At 48.1% G+C, this 17,128-nt stretch overlaps 1 protein-coding gene across 1 annotated transcript; it reads left to right on the top strand.

The window, feature by feature from the left end:
- Window positions 1–3,523: 3,523 nt before the first annotated feature.
- FASLG (Fas ligand) lies at window positions 3,524–6,779 on the top strand. The gene is made up of 4 exons (XM_058030329.1): window positions 3,524–3,862; window positions 4,129–4,177; window positions 5,136–5,174; window positions 6,382–6,779. The coding sequence occupies exons 1-4, from the start codon at window positions 3,524–3,526 to the stop codon at window positions 6,777–6,779; spliced, it is 825 nt and encodes a 274-aa protein (XP_057886312.1).
- Window positions 6,780–17,128: the final 10,349 nt, after the last annotated feature.

The raw sequence follows: 17,128 nt of genomic DNA, 5'->3' as shown, positions 1-17,128 counted from the left end.
TGGCTCCTTGGGAGCTTTTTATTATTCTGTGAGATTTAAGAGCTCTCTGCTGCTGGAAATCATCCCTCTCTTCACAGGTTTTCCACACACTGTCCATCCCTCCCTGCCAATCTGCTCTTGAACAGACAGATTTGAACCTCCTGTCTGTCCAACTTCTTCCAGAGCCTCTCTGGAGTCGAGCAAAGCCTTGTGGAGAGTTCCAGGAATGTCTGCCCTATAGATCCCCTGTGCCCCATGGATCCTGTCTGCCCCACAGGTTCCAGGGGATCTCCAGGGTAGGATCCATGCCCAGAGCTGTGTGTGAGCTCTCACTGCAGCCTGTGGGCTTTCCCTGCTGCAAGCTCATGTCCAGCTGAGGAGCCTCTCAGCTTCAGACTTGTTTTCTTTCTAGCACATTGTTTTCTACCCAAAGAGCTTGATCTGCAGCCTCTGTTTCTTGCCTTGTTTTATTCTGATTCAATTCCCTGTGCTCATGATGTTGAATCCTTATTGTGTTCTTGAATGTGAATGATTCTCAGCTTTCTCACTTGCTCTTGGGTGTAATTCCTGCAGCCCTGTTGGCTTTCAAGAGCTGCTTTTTAACATTTCCACTAGTCATTAGTGTAATAGGAAATATTTGTTAATTGCTTCCAGAGAGACTCTGTCCAAAACACGGTGAGAGCCTCTCCTACACAGAGGTTCACACTTCAGTTTTTGTTTTGAGTTTCAGGGTTTGTTTTCTGTCAAGTATTAGATCTGGATCATTGTTCAAGTCCTGCTTGCTTTGGGTTGTTTCAGACAGGTCCCTAAGTCCTGCTGATACAAACTCTTGGCTGATTCTCTGCCATCAATTTTAACATAATTATCTGTCTTGTTAATAAGAGCTCTCACCTCTCTGTGAGTGAACTGGGGAAGGAGAGTGTTCTTCTGAGCAAATCCTCTTTTGCAGCATGTGTAAAGTTTTTTTTGTTTGGTAAAGGGGAACAATTCTCTGCTGATGGCTGTGGAAGATGTTTCCATTGGAAAATATTCCTTCCTGATCAAATGACATAACAGGGCTGCTGGAAACAGGGTGTGCAGACTGTTCAAAAGGGAAATAGGGTGGTGGAGGCAAATCTGACAGCCCTTCTCTCCTTCTCATGCCCTCCTTTCCTGCCCAGCTGTCCTTGTTAGGAGGCCTCAGCCTTGTGTAAATTCTGGTTCTAGGCCTTGTAGCAAAATCCACCTGGCTGCAGTGCCCACCTGCAGCAAATTGTCCTGCCATGATTTCAGCAGTCCTGTTCCTATCCTGTGTCATTTGAGCACAGGGAGCCAGCAGAACACAGGGCCTGCAGGCACCACTACCTGCTCTTGTTTGGACTGGAGGATCTCCAGGGTTCCCTTGCAGCCCCAGGCTCTGTGCTCCTGGTGTGCTGTGCAGACACAGCCCTGCCTGGCACCATCTCCCAGTCAGTGCCTGACATCTTGTGGCACTTGAAGGGGGTGGCAGGAAAGCAGAGGGTGAGGTCCCTGGAAGCATGCTGTGCACTGAGCTTTTTTGATGGTAAAATAGCCCCAACCTTTGGTTTGCAGCTGAGATGGCTTCAGTTGGTTCCCTTGTCTCTCCCTCTCTGCCACCCTTTAAAAAGCATCTTTGTGAAAGTGGGAAGCAGTGGGTGTGGAGTAAGAACACTTGTGACATTTAAGGGAAGCTGCTACTCTCTCCCCAGTCCCACCTCAGCAAGCTGTTGGCATTAACACAGTGTCAAAAATGTGGAAGTGGATCCTCTCCAGGCAAAGCCACCGTGTTATCCTCTCTGTAGTGGCTGTGGGAGGGGATGGGGACCTGTCCTGGGGTGGCTGCTCTGGGACAGACAGGGGGACTGAGCCAGGCCAGGACTGACCAAGCTTGACCTCGTCAGAGTTGGATTTTTGTTGCTTTTGTGTCTCTTAAACCCTGCAGTGTGAGGGAGAGCCAGGTTGGGTTGTTGAAACCTGTGCTGTGGATTGCTGCTGGAGCAAAGGGCTGGTGAGTATCTTCAAAGAGTCTGGTGGTGCCAGACTTTGTCAGCACGTCTGATTTATTGGTGTGGTTGCAGGCAAAGCTGAGCCCTTGCTTCGGAGAAACAAGCGCACAAAGGTTCAAATGTGCCCTTTTCAGATCCCAGTTTTGATGTTCAAGATCAAAGCCTGTGTATTGTGATTGCTTCCTGCAACCACAGGAGACTAATCTCTGGTTTGCTCTTGTGTCAAGCATTTCCTTTTCTTAACACTACCCCATAGAAACACACATTTCAACGCGTGTCTGTAAAGTGAAAAAAAAAGTATTCCTAATACATTTTCTTAATTTATTATTTTATTATTTTTATTTTATTTTATTAATTCTTATTTTCCTAGTACTTTTACATGTGGAAATCTGTGGGGAAATCTCACTGTCCCCACTTAGAAATCTGCAGTACATGAGGAATGGAAATTGAAAAATGGAAATATCCCTGTCTCTCCTCATTAGGATATTGTAATGGGCTCTTAACAGTGCAGCATGGTCTGGACTCTGTGTTTTTCCTTGGAAGGCAGGAGGGCAGTCCTGGAGCTGGCTGTGCCCAGGCTGTGCCCTGCAGAGTGGGGAAAGGCAGTATGAAAAACGCCAATCACAATTTTTAAAATTGTAAAAGTTAAATAGCAATAAAATGGCTATAAAATAGTTATACAATTAGAGTAATAATAATTTGTACAATTTGAATTAGGACAATAAGAGACAACACATACAAAGAATTACAGACAGTCTGGGTACCTCTTTCTGGGCAGCACAAGCCCAAAAAAGGAGCCACATTAACAGAGGATTAACCCTTAAAAGCAACAGCCTGTTGCATATTCATACACCTCATCCATGATGCACAAATTCCATTCAAACACAGGATTCTGTCTGGGCAGTGTCAGCTTCTTCCTCTGAATCTTAACAGTGCCTTTGAGGCGGGAAGAAGTTCATTTCTCCTGATAATGGAGCAATAAATTCTCTCACCTGAAAGATTCAGGTGTCCTGTGGCTGCTCTCTCATTGCAAGTCCTTTCTTTTAAAAAAGTATCCTACACAGCATCGTTTCTATTTTAACACTTTTTATAACCCAAAACTATATTTACCACGGTACTTAAGAGAATGAATACAGCATCACTTCCTAACACAACACACATAGCATTCACTTTAATATTTGCGAAAAGCCAATCATAAAACACACGCACTTTTCACAGGCAGGGAGGGATGCTCGGGGAGCGGGGACGGAGCCATCCCTCATCCCTAATTCCTCATCCCACGGGCTCGGCACCACATCCCCTGCCGAGGAGGGCTCTGTGTGTCCCTTGAGTGCAGCATGCCGGGGGGGTTTGTGCTCCCTGTAGCTCCCCAGCCCTGCGGGGGCAGTAGGTTGCGGGCAGCGGCTGCGGGAGCCCCCGGAGCGGGGCTGTGGGAGGAGGGTGGGTCCCGCGGGGCCGGAAAGGGCTCTGCTGCCGATGCTGGGAGCCTCTCGAAGCCGCAGCATCCTCGCACAGCATCCTGCCCTCGCAGCGCACGGATGCAGCCGCAGCGGGGCAGAGCCGCGGGGCTCGGCTGCCGCGGCGGGGACGAGCTGCCCCCCGTGCAGCAGAACCTCGGTTATTACCCGCACATCTTCTGGGTGGATGGACGTGCCGAGACAGCGGCTCCCTGTGCCTCCGCTATCCCCTCGGCTCCCTTGCCACCGCCCGTGCCCGACCGGAGCAGAAAACCGCGGAATAAAGGAAGGGAACGCGGGGAAAGGAGCAGCGCCGGCTTCCTCGTGATGTTCCTGCTGATCCTGGTGGCCTTCACCGGAGTGGGGCTGAGCATATTTAAGATTTTTCACCTGGAGAAGGAGGTGGATGAACTCAGGGAGGTGAGGTTTGCCTGGCTGGGCCCAGGGAAAGGGGGAAAGGAACGCTTGGAATGGGCTGGGATGCTCCCGGGGGGGCACCAAGGTGGCATTTCAGCGGCTGCTGGCACAGGGTGCTTGTTCCCCTGTCAGGATATCTGTGCTCCTTCCAGCTCTCTCTCTGTGTATTCCCCAGCACTTTGCAGCTCCCCATGGAGATAATCCCTGATTTAAGCACTGCCAAAGGTTGCTCACAACTCTAAACCAATGTTCCCCTTCTCTCTTGCCAGTCTGCCAGCGCTGAGCTCATCCCTCCTGCATCCTCTCAGAAACTCACAGGTGAGTCCGCGGCTGCAGGAGGAACCCAGCAACATTGAAACTTTCCACAAGAACCTGCCCGTTTTCCTAGATTTCATTTAGATGGTTTTGATTTACCCCCCAAAAAAAAGTTTCAATTTGGGTGGAGCAATTTAAAAACTGTGGTTTGGACTTCCAAACTGTTGCTTTTCTTTTGCCTTCCATGTTAATGTTATAAGCGAGGATATCCTTTTCAAAAATGGCCAAGTCAGAGATAAATTTTCACTCCTCTAGACGGTTTTTTTCTAGCTCTGAAAAGTTTAAATTTGTTCCCCCTTGAGAATTTTATTAATTGGAAAATTTATTTTCAAATTTGTTCTGATATTGAATTTTAAAAAAATTAAATAACAAAATTATTGGGAAAGGGAAGTCCTGGTTCTTATCAACTCCTCTAGCAATAAATTTTGCCCTTTAGGGGAAGGGGAGCTCATTTGAACTGGATGCTCAGTGCTCTGATCACAGCTTCTTTAGCAGAGGCTGAACATAAATCATAAACATTAAGTTCTTGAGGGGGCTGGATAAAGAAATAGAAATAGGGGAATAGTGTAAAGGAGGAGGGGGAGCAGAGAGGAAAATTTAATAGGCTTGAGAAAAGAAAAGAAAAGAAAAGAAAAGAAAAGAAAAGAAAAGAAAAGAAAAGAAAAGAAAAGAAAAGAAAAGAAAAGAAAAGAAAAGGATGATTCTGAAACTAGAGATAATGAAGTAGATGTTGGGGAAAATGAAGGGATGGAGTGGATGGGCTCCAAACACCGTGTCACTGGAATGGCCCCTTCTCTCCAGAGAAAACTGAGGGCAGGCAGAGCTTCCCCAGCTGTGCTGTCCCACCCTGAGGGCAGCTCCAGCTCCTGCCTGGACAGGGGCATGGGGTCTCAGGTGTCCCCTGCCCTCTGGGCTGGCACCTCCATGGAGCTCATGGCCAATGTTCCCTCTCTTTGTGCAGGGCACAGGAAGGAGGTCAGGAGGGCAGCCCATGTCACAGGTACGTGCTGGGGGCAGGGCTGGCACCTGGGGTGGGGGCAGAGGGTGCCATGGAACCTGGGATGGGGCCAGATGGCTCCTGAGAGGGGGGCAGAGGGTGCCATGGCAGCTGGGGTGGGGTCAGGGGATGCCACGGCTGGAGTTCTGAGGAGCCCATCCCACGCAGGCTCTGCTGCTCTCCTCAGGTGACACATCTGCTCTGACAGTGGAAATTTGCTCCACAGACAAAACCTCCCCCTCACTTGTGCCTCTCAGTGAGGCTGGGTTTGGCTTGGTTTTTGTGGTGTGCGGGGCATGAGTGGCACTGGGGCTGGCACTGATGAGGGGTGAGGCCCAGGAGGACTTTGCACACTGCAGACAAAGCTTGGAGAATATCGGAATTAAATCCCAATATAGCTGGATGGGACGTGTCTGGGCTGGTCTGGCCTTGCTGCTTGACCGAAGGCGGCAGCTGTGGTGGTTTCACCTTAGAGACACCTTTGGCTGGCTGGATGTGTGGTGATTTCACCTCAGAGACACCTTTGGCTGGCTGGATGTGTGGTGATTTCACCCCAGAAACACCTTTATCTGGCTGGATGTGTGGGGTTTCACCTCAGAGACACCTTTATCTGGCTGGATGTGTGGGGTTTCACCTCACGGACACCTTTAGCTGGCTGGATGCTGCAGCTGGCACGTGGGACAAGTCCAGGCATGCAGGAGCTCAGGTTTAGCTCTGGTGGAGTAGCTTTAAGCTGATGGTGAAGGAAAGGAGTTGGTTCTGATGGAGGGTTTGGATCCAGATCTTTATTCTGGCCCACAGGCCTCTGAATCCAGCACCAGCTCTAACAGAACTCCTCGAAATGTGTGTTTTAACCCCAGGGAGAGGGGCAGGGAAGGGGTAGGGAGCCATCAACCAGGAAAGGGTGGGAAAGTCTCAGAGGAAAAATGACATCTGGATGGTCCCTCAAGGGGTGTAAGGCATCTTTTGAACTCTGCCAATCACTCGAGGCCCTTCTGGAATGCCAAGACTGAAGGACAGCACTCAGCAGGGACAAGGGGACGGGAAGGGAGAGGTTGTTGGCACACCTGGGGAAGGAACTGGGATAGCTGAGACAGGCTATTCCATCACACCGCAACAGGAGAACCCTGCCTTGTGCTGTGGGGCCGACCAAACCCACCCAACCAAACCCACTTCCCAACCTTTTCTTTGGCCTTGTTTCACTTTCCAGGCAACCCAGCGCAGCAGGGGCTGCCGCTGGAGTGGGAGCCCAGCTCTGGCCATGCCTACACCAGCGGGGTGCAGTACGAGGCGCGGGGGCTGCGGGTCAGCGAGCCGGGGCTGTACTTCGTGTACTCGCGGGTGCTGTTCCGGGGCACGGCCTGCGACAGCCCGCTGCTGCTGGCACACGTGGTGTACAAGAGGAACCCGGCCTCCCCGGGCAGCCTGGTGCTCATGGAGGACAAGGCCGCCAACTTCTGCTCGGGCCAGAGGATGTGGGCCCGCAGCAGCTACCTGGGCGCTCTCTTCAGGCTCAGGAGGATGGACAGCCTGCACGTCAACGTCTCCAAAATCGCCCTGGTCAACTTTGAGGAGTCCAAGACTTTCTTTGGTTTGTTTAAGCTTTGAAGTGGAGCGTGGCTGGCAGGCCCTTCACACACGCACACCCACACGGATGTGTGAGGGCTGGGAGCGGCCTGGGCACCACCAAACCCACCAGAAACCATGTTTGGGCTTCAGCACGAGAGGATCCAAGCAATGGGAAAGCACCAGGGCTGTGCTGCATCAGCCTGAACAGAATTGCACGTGTTCTCCTTGCAAAAACCCAACAAACTCAGGATGTGGCGTGCTGCAGACCCTGGTGGAACTCACTACCTGCTGCCTGAGAAGATGGTGGGACCTGCCGCTCCCTGTGTGGCACAGACTGCTGGGGACAGCTGGGGGTGTTCAGGAGGCGCCTGGGTGATGCCATGACACCACAGTGGCATGGGATGAGCAGTGTGAATGACTGCTCCTCCTGAGACATGGCTGGCACTGCCCAGCACTGGCACTGCTGTCCCTCCTGCCAGCTGGGCTGGGACAGGGGCTCTGCTCATCCTCTGTAAGCTATGGACCGTTCCCAGCCCAGGAAATGCTCCTCAACCTCTTTATTTAACTCATCCCAAGTGCCTTGCAAGGAAGGTGCCAGGAGCAGCAGTGCCCTGGGGGGTGTCCCAGACGTGGCAGTGTGAGCAACCATGGTGTGGGGGTGCTGGGGTGCCCATGGGCTCTGCAGGGCACTGGGGCTGGAGGTGAAAGCAGCACCTCAAGCTCTCTCCTGCCCCTTCAGCACACAAGGGCTCCCCATGGGGCTGCTCTGCCACCCCAGTCCTGGCGACACTGGCACTGTCAGTGCATGGCTTTGCCATGGGATGTTCCCACCTGAGAAAAACACAGATGGTAAATATATATTTTTCTAGTGAGTGGTGCTGTCCTCTCCTCATTTGGTGCTGGGCTATGGCAAGGCCTCTGTGATCAGGGCTCAGGGCCCCATTCCTTCTCCAGCATGGCAGAAACCTGGGAGCCTCTTCCTGTGGTGTTTGTGGGGTGCCCAGGATGAGGTGAGAGATGAGAATCTGACTCCATGTTCTCAGGAGGCTTAGTTATTTTATGATATGATATGATATGATACGATATGATATGATGCTATACTAGAACTATACTGAAGAAAGAGAGGGATACAGACAGAAGGTTTAACAAGAATATGACAATGAAAAGCTCTGACTGACTCCTCAGAGCCCAACACAGCTGTTGGTGATTGGTCATTAATTAAAAACAGTTCACATGTTGGATAATCTCCAGAGCAGCAAACACAGGAGAAGCAAACAGATAATTATTGTTTTCATTTTTCTCTGAGGCTTCTCAGCTTCCCAGGAGAAGAAATCCTGGCAAAGGGAATTCCCAGAAAATATTGCAGTGCCATCATCCCTCTTTGCTGCCTGCTTGGCACTGCACAGGGCCCTCTCCATGAGGCTTTGGAGCTCAGGAAACATCAGGATCTGGGGCCTGGGGAGGTGTGGGGTGGGCAGCAGAGAGCAGGCAGCCCCAGCCCAACAGGAAGGGGCTGATCTCAATGCACAGTTTGGAGCTGGGCACTGGTGGCTGAGCAGAATTGCTGCTGTCTGTCCCCAAAGGCTCCACCTGAGTGAGCTCTGGCCCCAGAAGCACTTTCACAGAGTGGTCTGAAGGGCAAAGAAACAAAGTCGTGTAAATTAACCCCAAACCCCATTTGCTCACCCTGGTGTCAGCTCCACGGGGTTCTGACCCTGGGGCTGTCACTGTCACTGTCACAGGCAGGACACAGAGGCTGCCCTGGTCCCTCTGCAGCTCTGCTGCTGCTCTCAGTGCCTGGGGCTCCTCAGCAGCCCCAGCATTTGTTTCCTTTGCCCTGTGCTGCTCTCAGCTCGCTGTGGTTTGTGTTATCTGCTTCAGGGAAGTTTATTTCTTTGAAACCTCTCAGTGGTCTGGCTACTGCTGTGGCCAGTGGGAGGGGAAAACTGCAGCCCTGCTGACATTGCTGATGTTTTCACTGCACTTTCTCAGGGTGGAAAGTATCTCAAAAGGACGAAGTTCAGGGGTCTTCTGGCTTGACTTTCTCTCTGCACGTATCAGGGGGTGAAACTGCACAGCACAGGGATGGAGCTGCTGCATCCAGAGCTTTCCAGGAAAGGCTGGGAATTGCTGTCCTCCTCTGCTTGCTCTTTGGGCTGTGCTGCTCTCCTGGTGCTGGGACATCCCCGTGGGGAGTGGGAAGCTCTTGGGTTGGCTGTTGATATTTGCTGCCCTGAGATGTGCAGGATGTCTCTGCTTCAGCCCAAGCAGCTGAAGAACGAGTCTGGGCTCTTCACTGTTCAGTCTTGAGGTTGTTTATTAATTCTTATCTATAAAATTTTCTTTCTGCCCAGCCGAGATCTGCTCAGCAGGGCAGCCACAGGCACTCTGACCGCCCCCAAGGCAGTCTTGTCTTTTTATACTACAAACTGCATATAACGTATTTACACTTAATTCCCAATGCCCATCACCCATGTTAGACAGTGAGCTTCTACTCTAAACCAATCCCAAAGTGCCAACATCACAGCAGAAAATGGAGAACAAGAACAAGAAAGAAGGACAAGACAGGTTGTTTGGGTTTGACAACAATCCAATCTCTCCCACATCAGCCCGTCATCTCTGGGCTCTCCCACACTGGGGAGCTGAGTGATTTAAACCTGTGCCTGAAGGGTGCTGGTTACATCAAGGCTAAATCCTGCAGTGCCCACAATTCTCAGGATCTCTGCTGCTCACAAAGACCCCAAGATGTGTTAAAGTCTCTTTTCCCAGCCTGGTGATCGAAGAAGGAGTCAGAGCTCTTCAGTTCTTGTGATGGTGTTCACAGGGGTTCTTGCATGAGGGAAGAGACGAGGATCTGACTCCATGTTTCAGAAGGCTGGTTTATTATTTTATGATATATATTAAATTAAAACTATACTAAAAGAATAGAAGAAATGGTTTCATCAGAAGGCTGGCTAAGAATAGAATAGCAAAGAATTAATAACAAAGGTTTGTGTCAGACAGAGAGTCTGAGCCAGCTGACTGTGATTGGCCATTAATTAGAAACAACCACATGAGACCAATCACAGATGCACCTGTTGCATTCCACAGCAGCAGATAATCAATGTTTACATTTTGTTCCTGAGGCCTCCCAGCTTCTCAGGAGGAAAAATCCTAAGGAAAGGATATTTCATAAAAGATGTGTGTGACAATGAAGGGAGCCCTTGGGAGGGGACGAGATCTGTCCTTACCTGGAGTGCCGAGGGCACCCCAGAGCTACCACTACCAGAGCCAGGGGCATGGCCAGAGCAAAGCCATGCTGAGCTCCTGGGCTCTGCCTGCAGCCTGGGAGCGAGCTCAGGGCAGGATTGGACCTTCTCAATTCACAGGCTGCTTGTGCCACACCGACTTTGATAAAGTCAACCCCCAATCTAGCAAATCAGCTGCTCATTGAAAGACATTTTTTGCTAATTGTTACCATTCAATGCTCAATGAGTGTTTAATGCTGACATTGGGCGCTCTCAGGCTGAGGGAGTTGGGGTTATTCAGCCTGGAGAATTTTCCAGAGGCCTCAGAGCCCCTTCCAGTGCCAGAGAGCTGGGAAGGGACTCCTGACAAGAGCATGGAGTGACAGAAAAAGGGGAAGGGCTTTAAACTGAAAGGGAGCAGGTTTAGATGGGGCATTGGGAAGAAATTCCTCCCTCTGAGGGTGGTGAGGCCCTGGCAGTGCCCAGAGAAGCTGTGGGTGCCCCATCCCTGGAAGTGCCCTGGTGTGATGGGACTTTGAACAAGCAGGAGGGGTCCCTGCCATAAACTGGGGGTGCTGGAGCCAACTTTAGTCCAAACCACTCTGTGATTTTAATAGCTCTTGGGTTTTACTTAAAATTTTTAAAATAAAAATAAATTATTGACATTTAATCGGAACTTTCCAAGTATTTTGTTCTCTCCCCAGCAAGGGAAGGGTGTGTGCATGAGAAAGGCAATCCCAGGTGCACCAGCAGGGCGAGCATTGAGATGTTTGGGATGTTTGGGTTCTCTTTGCCCTGCTTGCAGTGCTCTGAGCTGACATCCTCTCCCCTGATGGAGCAGCCTGGCTCGGGTGTGGAGGTGCCTCAGGGGTTCCAGCACCAGATGTTTACACAGATTTACAGGCTCCAGAGACCCCTCTCTGCAGAGAAATAGGCTGTAAATAGGCTCCATCCCCCTCTGGAGAGAAATAGGCTGACAGGAGGTGAGGAGCCCAGAACATCTCCTGATCAGAATTCTCTGGTCTGCTCCCTCTGCCTGGCACACTGAGAGCTCCCGTGGGCAGCTGTTTGGGTGGAACAATTTAAAAACTGTGGTTTGAACTCCCAAACTGTTGCTTTTCTTTTGCATTCCCTGTTAATGTCATAAAGTGAGGATATCCTTTTCAAAAGTGGCCAAGTCAGAAAGAAATTTTCACTCCTCTTGACAGTTTGTCCTAGCTCTGAAAAGTTTAAATTTGTTCCCCCTTGAGAATTTTATTAATTAGAAAACTTATTTTCAAATTTGTTCTGATGCTGAATAAAAAAAAAAAAAAAAAACAACAAAATTATTGGGAAAGGGTTCTCATCAACTCCTCTAGCAATAAATTTTGCCCTTTAGGGGAAGGGGAGCTCATTTGAACTGGATGCTCAGTGCTCTGATCACAGCTTCTATAGCTCAGGCTGAACATAAATAATAAACCTGAATTTCTTGAGGGAGCTGGATAAAGAAATTAGAAACAGGGGAATAGTGTAAAGGAGGAGGGGGAGCAGAGAGGAAAATTTGGCTGCCCAAACTGGGACTCTGCAAATATTTATGGCAAATATTTATTGTTTGCTCAGCACTGGGATTTGGCCTCTCTTGGGTCTGATGTGCATTAGATGCTGTATCCCATTTATCTGAGACCAGGTCCCATTGCCTTGCAAACCTTGTGTAGGCTTGGGATGGGTTGTAACCAAGGGGTTACATCACAGATTTATTTTTTAATCTCTTTTTACCTCCTTTTTTTTCTCCCTGACGCCAGCCCTGGGCTCTCTGAGTTTCTGTCACAATGTCCTGTGTGGGGTCACTTCCAGCCCCAGGAGCTGCACAGACTTTGGCACATTTTTACCAGGTTGGGAAGGAGTTTGTCTGGTGGTTAGAGACAGGGGAACGGAAAGAGGGGTACGTTCAGATATTGCTTTCATTCTCCCTGTGCTCTGACACATTTATTACATCATGGTTACAGAAGTGGAATTTTAGGCATGACTAAGTGGCTGAGGTTCAGCACAGCAGAGAGGAGGAGATGAGTAAAGACAGTAATTCTGCTGCTAGGTGAGACACGTTGCGTGTGAATTTCTGGTTGATTTTAGTGACTGGAAAAAAAAAAGGAAACGAGGAAGAAGAAAACTTGACAGCTTGCTGCTGATTGATCTCTAGGGGTGATGAGGAAAGCCTGGTGCTCTCTTCCTGCACATGGCCTGTCCCAGCAGCTGGGGAACAGCACAAAGGCTTTCTGCTCTGGGAACTCCCAGGTTTGATTGGAAATGAGCTGCTCATTCCTCTGGGCAGCAAAGAGACTCAAAGCTGCAGGTGGAACTCCAAATCACAACACTCTTTCCTCTCCCTCAGCTGCCTCCCCATTCCCCATGGGCTGTGAGAGAATCACCTTCTCTCCCCCCTTACAAACCACCACATATATTTTATTTTAACTCTCCCTCTCTCTTCTCCCCACATTCCACAACCAGCTTCCTTCAACAACAGCTGAAAAACTCTCCCTGTCCAGATTTCTTTTGTTGTTGGGGATTCCTCTGGTTCCCCTTGGTCAGGTCATTCCAGGGAGCTGAAAGTCAGCTGGTCACCTAATTCCCTGAGGAATTTATTTATATTTATATAATTTATTTATATAATAATAAATATGTATAGAATTTATTTATATAATCCGCCTTGGGCAGCTGCTGGGCTTTTGGGCCACCTGAATGGCTCCCAGGACTGGGCTGGATGTTCTCCTCAGCTCTGGGCTGGGCACATGCATTTCCCCTGGTGCTTCTCTCTCCTCACTCTATGAGGTTTATGTCAACACAGAGGCAAAATATGTCAGAGGAAAAGGCAGCAGAGGGGAGCACCTGTGCCTCCTGATGGGATTCCTGCATGAAGAACAGGTATCTGAGATTTAACTTTCATTACAGTCCTGAAGGAGAAATCCTGTGGTGGTGTTCGCAGGGGTCCCAGGACGAGGAAAGAGATGAGAATCTGACTCCATGTTTCAGAAGGCTGATTTATTATTTTATGATACATATTATATTAAAAGAAAATTATATACTAAAACTATACTAAAAGAATAGAAGAAAGGATTTCATCAGAAAGCTAGAAAGGAAAGGAATGGAATGATAATAAAATCTTGTGACTGACCAGAGAGTCTGAGACAGCTGGACTTTGATTGGCCATTAATTAAAAACAACCACATGACACCAATCAAAGATGCACCTGTTGCATTCCACAGCAGCAGATAATGATTGTGTTTCTTTTCCTCTGAGGCTTTTAAGGAGAAATAATCCTAGCAAAAGGATTTTTCATAAAATATCATGGCTGCAAAATCCAAACCACAGAAGACCAAGAATGCACAAAGGAGAATGCCATTTTCTCAGGTTCCCTGCTTGATACCAGCAGCGAAGGAGCAGGAGGATTTCAGGAGGAAATCCTGAACCAGGAGGATTCCAGCACATTCAGCAGTTAAATCCCATTGCTGCACTTGGTTTGAACCAGGGTGCCTTGGCTGACTGTTCTGTTTCCTTAAGCAGCAGAAATAAATTATCAATTTGTTTGAAATCCCCTCTCACATCCTGTGCAGACCCTGGTGCTGTGCTGGGGAGGTGACTCAGGTAAGGCTCAGATGGAAAGAAGAGGATGGTAATTTCTAATTCCAGTCTGAACCATCCTGAGGTCCTGTCTCCTTGAAGGGTTTATTTTGTCACCACATGCATTTTATTCTGCACAGGGGGATGTTAGTGATGGGACAGGCTGAGATCCATCTGCCAGTTGAAGCATCCATGTCTCCAGAGCACTCCAAGGCAAAGATTAAACACATTCTGTCACCATCATATTTCCTGAAAAATCCCTTTGCCCAGGATTCTTCTCCTGACAAGCTGAGAAGCCTCAGAGAAAAAGGAAAACAGTATTATCTCATTTGCTTCTCCTGTGTTTTGCTGCTTTGGAATGTGGTTTGGCCATTGTTTATCCAACAGGTGGTTGTTTCATTGGTTTCATGTGAATTGTTTGGACTTATTGGCCAATCAGGGGCCAAGCTGTGTCAGATTCTGGAGGAGAGAGTCATGAGTTTTTCTTTAGTATCTTCCAGCCTTCTATGAGTTTCCTTTCTGCATAATATATAATATAATATAATATAATATAATATAATATAATATAATATAATATAATATAATATAATATAATATAATATAATATAATATAATATAATATAATATAATATAATATAATATAATATAATATAATATAATATAATATAATATAATATAATCAGCCCTCTAAGAACATGGAGTCAGATTCATCATTTCCTTCCAAGGACAGGGGTCACAGAAAATCCAACAACGTTCCAGAGCTGTGGGGTTGCAGTGGCACAGGACAAGTGCCAGGGCTGTGCACAGGATCCCTGCAAGGAGCAGAGCAGCAACTGCACAGGTCACTGCTGCCATCAGGGTCTTTGCTGTGGGCTGCTGGTGGCCATAACTGGCACTGGGAGCTTCTGCCTCTGTTGAGTTTTTATCTTCTTTTTTTGCCAGGGTAGGGATTAAATGCATGTAGATGGTATTTCTTGTTGGGACTCAGGTGTTTATTAGTTCTTATCTCTGTTACAGTCTCACAAACCCTGAGCTCTACAGCGCTTCACTCTAACACACTAAAAATGGAGCCCCATCTCTCTCTCTCTCTCCAAGGCCTTTTAAGGATGAACTGTCCAATTAAGAAATGACACGTGGATTATTTTCACTTTTAACCCAATAACCAACCACCCATGGCCTGCAATGGGGACTTTTTTATCCAATTATACAAAACCACCCAAATCCAGGGAGAAGAAGGTGAAGAAGAAGGAGAAGAAGGTGAAGAAGAAGGACCAGCCTCTGCCCTAAAACCTCCATCTTGCTTTACATATATTACTGTATTCTGAAACCTTAAACTCTTAAGTTTTCCACCCTGTGATATTGCACACTTCTATTCAAACTCCACACCCACAATCTCAGTTCTGTCACTCCATTTTGGAAGCCTTCTCCACAGCCTCAGGTCAGTGCAGTGCTCTCTTGGGGGTCAGTGCCTGTCAGCACAGAAAGTCTGAAATTCTCAGCAGCCAGGACTCCAACATGCATCCAAGTGCTGATTCCTCTCTCCTGCAGGACACTCCCTGAAAGTCCTGACCAGCATTTCAGCCAAAATTGTTCCACTCACTGCGATCCTTTATCTCCCTGCAGACAGAAGTCAGCAAAACCCTGGGCGTGGTGTAGAGATAAGGGATCTAGAAGTGGTGTGGAATCAAGAAGCGACTCAATATCAGGTGTGCATCTTGTTTGATTTACTACTGCTTGATAGGTTCTTTTATACTATTGTTAGCTGTCCACACAGCTTTAGCTTACATTGTATTGGTTACAAATATCTGTTCATATTGGTTACAAATATCTGTTCATGCAGTTTTACTGATGCTATGATTGGTGCCAGCCAGTGTTCATGCTCCTGCTTGCTTCTGCAATGGTTCTGCCTTGCGGTTTGCTGAAAGTCTGCTAGCGGGCATGGAGGCTTTGTGTGACTGACCAACTTCTCTTTATGGCCTGGCCAAGGGCATTTCAAGGAGTGTCTGCTGCCTTCAGGCCTGGTGATGCACTCCTTGCAGATTACCGTGCCCTTTCTCCATCAGCCAAGCCTGTATGCTCTCTGCATTACACGTCTCTAGACTCGCTTTACCCTGGTGTTTGAAGGTAGCTGGTCCAGCTACCCACAGAGCAGATGCCACTCACCTGTTACCCTTCTTCCTGTCACAGCTTCCCTCTTGGCCATCCAACCAAGAATCAGAGGCTTTCTAAAACTGGGCACAATGCTAGGTCCCTGCTCGGGCGCCAGATATAGAGATAAGGGATCTAGAAGGGGTCTGGAATCAAGAAGCGACTCAATATGAGGTGTGCATCTTGTTTGATTTATTACTGCTTGATAGGTTCTTTTATACTATTGTTAGCTGTCCACACAGCTTTAGTTTACATTGTATTGGTTACAAATATCTGTTCATGTGGCTTTACTGATGCCATGATTGGTGCCAGCCAGTGTTCATGTTCCTGCTTGCTTCTGCAATGGTTCTGCCTTGCAGGCATGGAGGCTTTGTGTGACTGAACAACTTCTCTTTATGGCCTGGCCAAGGGCATCTCAAGGAGTGTCTGCTGCCCTCAGGCCTGGTGATGCACTCCTTGCAGATGTGCTGTGAAAAATGCGTGTATTTTATGATAGGTTTTTTGCAAATATTCTATTTAACACTATATGCGTTGTGTTAGGAAGTAATGCTGTATTAATTCTGTTAAGTACTGTGTTAAATATAGTTTTAGGTTATAAAAATTGTTAAAATAGAAACGATGCTATGTAGGATACTTTTTTTTTAAAGAAAGGACTCACAGTGAGATAGCAGCCACAGGACACCTGAATCTTTCAGAGAAAGAGAATTTATTGCTCCATTATCAGGAGAAATGAACTTCTTCCCGTCTCAAAGGTGCTATTAGGATTTGGAGGAAGAAGCTGACACTGCCCAGACAGAATCCTGTGTTTGAATGGAATCTATGCATCATGTATGAGGTGTATGAATATGCAACAGGCTGTTGCTTTTAAGGGTTAATCCTCTGTTAACGTGGCTCCTTTTTTTGGGCTTGTGCTGCCCAGTAAAAGGTACCTGGACACCCCTAACACTTTGTTTCTATTGTCTCATATTGTCCTAATTCAAATTGTCCAAATTATTATTACTCTAATTGTATCGCTATTTTTCTAACCATTTTATTACTATTAAACTTTTAAAATCTTAAAAACAAGTGATTGGCATTTTTCACAGTGCCCTTTCTCCATCAGCCAGGCCTGTGTGCTCTCTGCACCACAAGTCTCTAGACTCTCTTCACTACCCTGGTGCTTGAAGGAAGCTGGAGGATGCACAGAGGGGACAAAGCAAGAGAACTTGGGGGCATGGTGGCAGCCACCAAGGCTGCCATGCTCAAGAGTGCTGGTAAGGGCACTGGGGCTGAAGGCAGAGCTGCCAGCAGCCATACAACCACTGAACTCTTTGAAAAACCCCCAAACACTAAAAATGGCACTTGGCAGCAGCACTTGGGTCTCAGCTGCCTGCCTGGGAGCTCTGGGATTGCAGGCACTGAGGAGAAGCTGCCTGGGTG

Source organism: Melospiza georgiana, chromosome 9 (assembly GCF_028018845.1).
Source record: "Melospiza georgiana isolate bMelGeo1 chromosome 9, bMelGeo1.pri, whole genome shotgun sequence".
In the NCBI taxonomy this organism is placed as follows: Eukaryota; Metazoa; Chordata; class Aves; order Passeriformes; family Passerellidae; genus Melospiza; species Melospiza georgiana.
This window is presented reverse-complemented; position numbering and strand designations above follow the sequence as displayed.

What these genes read in the sequence shown, in the direction of transcription:
- FASLG (XM_058030329.1), top strand. Translation starts at nt 3,524, where the DNA reads ATGCAGCCGCAGCGGGGCAGAGCCGCGGGGCTCGGCTGCCGCGGCGGG. An exon ending in ATCCTCTCAGAAACTCACAG is followed by an intron (nt 4,178 to 5,135) that starts GTGAGTCCGCGG and finishes CTCTTTGTGCAG; the next exon opens with GGCACAGGAAGGAGGTCAGG. An exon ending in GAGGGCAGCCCATGTCACAG is followed by an intron (nt 5,175 to 6,381) that starts GTACGTGCTGGG and finishes TTCACTTTCCAG; the next exon opens with GCAACCCAGCGCAGCAGGGG.